The following is a 6,848-nucleotide window of genomic DNA, read 5'->3' as shown; positions in this document are numbered from 1 at the left end:
GTAAATGATATAGCATATTTTTATTTTTACAGTATATATATATATATTTGTTGGTTGGGGAATAGGGACTCTTTCAAGGATATGACTAATTCTTTGTTATTGCTGATCATTCATTTACGGACAAACAGCAATTCAAACTTTTGACGTGTTGGTTAAGTTTGCAAAAAGGGTGTAGAATATGAGCCCACACAACACATTTAATCATGATTCAAAATCTAGGCAAGAGCCAAGAATATATTTTGTTACAACATTTAAGGTATTGGAGTGAATTGATGGTGCAATTGTGCAACAGTAGCCATGGTCCAATCATGCAACTACTTGTTAGTAGTTAATTCTCCTTTCCTTTCAATGTTGGTTTTCAAAACCTTTTCTTTTTCTATAACCGGAATCCAGACACAGTTATTCACTGGTTGCTACGTCACAAATGGCCCCTTTGTTCTGGTTTCTCTGATTTTCCCCTTTCCTATCATCAGAGCCACTGCCCATTGCACTGCTGTTTTACCTTTTCTTCTTCTGTACTCATAATTAACATGACTATTTCCCCCCTCCCTCCCTCTGTAATATGTTAAATGTTTGTCCTTCTTTTTCAGTGTCTCAAAGGTCAAAGCACTCCATTTCCATGCAAATGACGTACTCTCAATGCAGATACTAACAGATATTATTGCCGCCTCCTCAGCCAGAACAAGCTCTTTAGTGAAAAACACACAAACCCAGGGGTAATAAGCAATTAAGCCCAACTAACTCTGCTTATTCTTGCTCTGTTCCCACCATCACTTTTAGGGTACTCTTCACTCTTTAATAACCATATAATAATTATTAAGTAAATCCCTTTCAATTACTACCAAACAATTGTACTATGCCACTAGTCACTAAGCTATTTATTTACATACCACCATGGAGAGTCTAATTAATTAATTAATTAATTTATCTCTCTATCTTGGTCAGTCAAAAAATGTTCAAAGTGACTGCACTTTCTGTATATGTATATGTATTCAAAATTTAAAACCATATATTGGCCTAGCTAGTTAACCATTGGTCACATATTTATTCATCATATCTTTATCTTGCAGCTCTTATCTTCAATTTGATATATCTAAAAATGCAAAAGCTACAAACACAGCTAAAGCATGTCACGGAACCAAAACTAACTTCTTGTAAGCAATCCACATATCCAGTGAACTCATCTTTTTTGTTTGGCTTTTGACGATCGAAGAACATTCAAGTCCAGCTTATCTACATTTGGTTTTCTGAAAGAGCCGAAACTATTTTTTGGAGCAGATTGATTAGCAACATCATCATCATTTTTTGGTGATTTGTTTGGATATTGATCTTCACAATTTACTTCAGACTGTTCCTCTTCACCATTGCCATTGACACGTTCCGAACCTTCTGTTGTAGAGTTGTTTTCTCTGAAACAATGAATCAAATTTAAGTTCACACAGTAAGTAAAAATTTAGGCCGCCTCTATTTTTATTATTTTCATTTAACCAAAGAGAAAGCGAGGATGACATGGCACCGGATTCGATGGTCTCACAACGTTTGGACCATTAAATGGTCTCGTAACAAAACATGTTTTTTAAGTTTTTCAATAACTGCTAAATAGTCCGTTTTTAATTTTAATTACAAATTAACTCCATATATTTTATTTAATCATAAAAACTATTTTTTATTTTATAAATTATTATTTTATCATTCATCTATTATTATTAATAATCAAAAACAAAAACAATAAAGAATTAGATCTTCATTGATCGTAGTAACTTTTTGTCCCAATCGATTAAAAGTTTATCTTTGATCTATTACATCCGTCGAGAATTTTAAAATCGTGTTTCTTAGAAAATCAATCGATTGAATTAACAAAACAATCGATTGAATTTCAGGTTTCCCATAACTCAATCGATTGGACTTCAGGTTACCAATTGAACTTTGAAAATTTTTTCTCTTTTCGGCCAGATTCTCGCTGTGTGCAGATGGAGCAGAACGTTAGCCGTGCACATAGGAGAATTCTTTCTTAAATCTGCAATCCTTCTTTCTCTGCTAAAACTTTTATTTACTGTAAGTCCATTAGTTTTTATGCTATATCTGCCATTCTGTAGTGTGTTTCTCTTTTCATTCTGATATTCTCTTTACTAAAAATGTGAGTGCTTTAATTTCTTTCTTTTCATTTATCATAATTTCTTTTTTGATTTATGATTGAGACTCTAAACCCTTAGAAATTGTGTTCAAAGTTTGTGAGTTTATTTAACCTGCCATTTTCAACACTCTTACGGATTTACTTGTTTTACTTATATGTTGATGTTAAGGTCTTAATTTCCATTTGGAAATTTTCATATACATGGTCTCTCGAATTTGAAGTCAGTTTTCAATGGCACTCCCTATTGATTTGCTTTTCTAATATGCACTCTTGGAATGTGCATTTTTCCTTCTTTTTAAGCATTGTACAACAAAGAGTTCATTAAAAATTTATATGTTTTCTTCACACAACGATAAGTAGTTTCATTCTTGTGTCTAAAATGGTGATTATCTTATCTTCTTATTTATTCTTTTTCTGCTGGATGGTTGTAATTTAGCCTCTAAAGTCTAAAATGGAAAACAGGAATCAGTTCCAGGAACTTTCAAAGGCCAAATACAATTGTCTTTTGTTTGGTAAGACTTCTAGAACCTGGATGACTTCATCACTTACACATTCTCGTGTTTATATTTACATTTTTATATTTTCAGATCTTGATGATACCCTTTATCCTTTTAGTTCTGGATTATCAGCGGATATGACGAAAAATATTCAAGGTAATCAATCAGTTAAACACTTGATGGTTATCAGTGGCTAAGAGAAGGGGGTTGAATCTTAGCCCCTTTTTTGTTGAGTAAATCTTGCTGTCCTTTTAAAACGCTTAAGGAGATATTTCTACTTTTTGTCTCGTCACTGATCAAGAGACTTTTTCTTTTTGTCTCGTAATCAATGAGGAGATATTTTTTTAATTTTGTCTTCTACGAATAGAATCAGAATTTGAGTAGAGTAGAAGGAGAGAATCACACCCAAAAGTATCCTGGTTGAGCTGCTAAGTGCAGTGCAGCCTACATTCAGTCTCCATCACAACAATGATGGAATTTCACCATAATCAAACAAATTACAAACACCAATTCTCCATAGGAACTACTCTTCTTATCCGGGACAAGTCCAGAATCTATCCCCAATCCTGAACTTGACTTGGTCACCTACCAAGTTTTCAACTGCTAAGTGCTAACCCAACTTGTAAGGGGATTCCCACATAATCATGAAACACAACACAGATGTACAAAGGACCTATAAGGACATCTATGGCTTTTTCTTTTAATTTTGTATACTCTGTCTTTTTCCGCTCTATGATTTTTTCATACAAACCTCATTGTTTGCCTTTTTCCATGAGAGTCAAGCCAGACAAAACTAAACAAAAAAATACAACATGAAAAACATTGAAGGAGAACTTCTATTAACTTGGGTAGCTATGAGAACTCTGTGCTTTACACTCTTTTCTCCTTACTTCAAGTCTTGACTGTTCACCCTTATTATAGAAGGGGAAGCCTCCAAGGTTGAAACGATTGAACCGAGCTAATATTCTTCTTCTTCAACACTAAACCGGTTCGGCCAGAGAGAGAAGAGAGAGAACCGAATGTAAAATCCAACATGCAATTACTTCTTCCTCATCCCTTCTCACCAAGAAGGATTCCTGACCTTTGATGAGTCCTTGATGCTTGACAGCTCATCCTGCTCCACTTTTGCTTCCTCCTTCACGTAGCCTCTCTAGCTACCTTTTGTGATGGGTGACCACAAAGTAGAGATGAGCCATGCCTTTGGGATCTTCTTCTCTGACCGAGTTGGATCTTTTCCATTTTCGGGTATGGAGAGCTTGAGACTTCCTCACCACTTCTTACCATAAGTGGCAAAGATCTCAGCCACATCCAATTGTAGATCTTCTTTTTGCTAATGTCATCATCACAATAGCTTCTTTCTTGTACCTAGCTTCTTCTTCTTTCTTCTGATAGCTTGTTCTTTCTTCCATATTTCCTGTGAAGTGACAATTGAACAGAGAAGAAAGAGAAGAGAGAGAATGCAGAAAAGATTTCAAAGGAAATTAAGAAAGGAAATAAAATGCATTAAGTTTCCAAAACCCCTTTCCTTGTAACGTGTGAGAGTAATGATAGCAATCAAATCAATTTTGAAATTTCTCTCTCATATTACTAATGCCTGCATTAAATTCATTTAATCAAAATTTGAATTCCATCAAATGAGGGGAGTGGTGTCCGTGGAAGCATGCAACAATTTAATTAAAGAACTGGATTCATCATGTTAAATGAGTAACGAAAATATTGTGCCCCATTTCCCTTTTTATTTCGGACAATCCACTTTGTTGGACTTCAAATTTATTTTTCCTGGCCCAAACAAGCATAACAATAATTCAGCCACTTATATTTAAACATTTTTGCACAAGACTGAAAATTATTATTATATTAGTCTTATTGTTGCTTAATCCCAATGCCCAAAATCCTGCATACAAAAACAGAAATTATTAATCAAATAATTTGAAGCTGAAATTAAATTAATAATTTTTTAAATAATATTTTTAATAATGTTTGATCATCATCATATTAATTTAGAGTTTTCCAAACTCATCAACACTTTATGATCTCAGTATCTGATTGCTTATAACTTGTATCTCAAGTTGTGATTGTTTAATTGAATTGTTGCACAGATTACATGCTTCAAAAACTTGATATGGAAGAGGCTAAAGTTTCTGAATTGTGCTATTCACTATACAAGGTTTATGGGACAACAATGGCTGGTCTCAGGGTACAACTCAATTAACCTTCATTAAGAATTTTGTTTTCTTTTTCTTCTAACGATTAATTATATACATGCAATTGTGATGGAATTTAATTAGTCATTTTGCCTCTTTTCTTCTCACCAGGCAATTGGATATGACTTTGACTATGATGACTTTCATGGGTAAATGCCTTTACAAATTGGTCATTTTTTTTATGTGACCATCTTCTAGTATAATCAATTGATCTTAAATATGCATCTAAATTTTTTTTTTGTACAGATTTGTTCATGGGAGATTGCCATATAAGTTGCTGAAAGCTTATCCTGTTCTTAAGGGAATTTTGCTAAGCCAATAACATTATTGGATGGTTAACAAAGTAGATATATAATAAGGTTAAGCTGTGACAGATGTTTCAATTGAAACCTTCTTAAAATACTTGACCCCTTCAGAATTTTGAAACCTTCCTAAAATACTTGACCCCTTCAGATTTCTCAGCAGCTTTCCACAGTTCTGGAAGTGCTTCCTTCATATTATGTATACTTTCTAATGCATGATCCACTCCTGCTGTTCTAACAGAAATACCCACCTGCATTCATATTATATTTAGATTTCACATGAAATGCATAGATTTGTATGGATTTAAATGCATACTACAACACTAAATATAAATAGACATCAAACTAGAACCTAAAACAAATTTACTTCAATGCTAGTCATTATGAAAAAACCTAAAACAAGTTTACTTTAGGCTCATCATTGTAATTATGAAGTGAGAAATTGAGAAAATAATTGGCTAATAAAGCATCACAAATAAGTCGAAATGTAGTAGCTATTATGGACAAAAGATATTCCTCAGTTTCTAGATGTGATAATTTCAGGATTCAAGGGGTACTACTATTAACTAAGAATGATCAATATACTGCACAAGAAGAATCATGATATGCAAAAATATGCAATAATGAAATCAATGGAAAAATAGCCTAATGAGGATCAACTATTCAATGAATACTTCTTTCTGGCGAAAGCTTGGAATTTTGGTGCTTCTTCCTTATGTGATATGCTTAACCTGTGCTCTTAGGAAAACTTTTTTTTTTTATAAATGGAAGAAGATGGTATGTAATTCAGTATAATGATTAGTTGGTAGTAATTTTCAAATAACCTATTCTAATTCCTAAGTATTTCATAATACTAAATTGTCGATGTTTTTTGTTTTTATTTTTTTTCAAGTATCATCTCTCTAATGTCATTTTTTTTTATCATAGATAGGAGACTCAAACTCACAACCTCTAAGTGAATATGGAGAGACTATGTCATTTGAGTTATACCTCGTTTGGCTCTCTCTAATGTCACTTAATTGTTATCGTAGCTAATCTAATTATGATTTATTCATTTTATTTTATGATAAAAGATATTCAAAACAAAGAATTAGACTAAAAAAATAACAAAAATATATGTTTAATAATATTGTTGTCTAATAATAATTAATCTTTACCCGATTGCAGATGTTTCCGAGCGCTGGAGATGCTTGAGCACGAATATTGCTATCTCAACTCTCAAGAACAAATTACATGAATTGTTCCAAGTAAATTAAAGTTGCACTCTAATAATAATGAAGTTCTATTAAATTAAATTATTGTACACTAAAGTAAATTTGATGGTAATAATGAACAGATTGAACAGCGACGTGCTTTGGCAGCAGGAGTAAGGTACCCGGTGCAGAAAAAATTAACAAAGCAAATCAAAGAAGGGATATGATTGGATTCAAACTAGGACTTTTTTTTTCTTTTTTTCCTTTTTTTTTAATTTTATTTTTCCATTCCCATGCACATGGTTTTGTTACTATATAAAGGTAAAACCAGGAATGACATGTCTTTCCGACTTTAGAAAAACTAAGCCACACAAAATTTTTATAATTGATTAATAAGAAATAGAAAACAGGATCACTTTAAATATCACTTTATAGTAAATTTATATTTGAAATTATATATTTAGAATCATGTTTTTATAAATAAAAAGGAACACTTTAAAATGAATCCAAATATATGA

The 6,848-nt window shown here is 32.5% G+C and overlaps 2 protein-coding genes across 3 annotated transcripts in view; both read left to right on the top strand.

Annotated features, from left to right (window-relative positions):
• LOC107613368 overlaps nt 1-1,172 on the top strand; it is a 6,212-nt gene extending 5,040 nt beyond the window's left edge. Inside the window, exon 4 of the transcript XR_002351747.1 lies at nt 591-1,172. The gene's annotated coding sequence lies outside the window, so the exon portion shown is untranslated. The remainder of the gene's footprint in view (nt 1-590) is intronic.
• Nucleotides 1,781-5,443, top strand: LOC107612055. 2 transcript variants are annotated; one of them, XM_016313888.2, is made up of 6 exons: nt 1,812-2,055; nt 2,571-2,646; nt 2,722-2,787; nt 4,731-4,828; nt 4,947-4,984; nt 5,082-5,443. In XM_016313888.2, exons 2-6 carry the CDS (start codon nt 2,586-2,588, stop codon nt 5,155-5,157), a joined length of 339 nt encoding a protein of 112 aa, XP_016169374.1. In that variant the 5' UTR covers nt 1,812-2,055; nt 2,571-2,585; the 3' UTR covers nt 5,158-5,443. The 2 variants fall into 2 exon arrangements, with proteins under 2 accessions (XP_020964226.1, XP_016169374.1); XM_021108567.1 differs by lacking the exon at nt 4,947-4,984 and having other exon boundaries at nt 1,781-2,055; nt 5,082-5,139.

Source organism: Arachis ipaensis, chromosome B08 (assembly GCF_000816755.2).
Source record: "Arachis ipaensis cultivar K30076 chromosome B08, Araip1.1, whole genome shotgun sequence".
Classification (NCBI taxonomy): Eukaryota; Viridiplantae; Streptophyta; class Magnoliopsida; order Fabales; family Fabaceae; genus Arachis; species Arachis ipaensis.
Note: the sequence above shows the minus strand (reverse complement) of the source record. Positions and strands in the feature narration are given on the sequence as shown.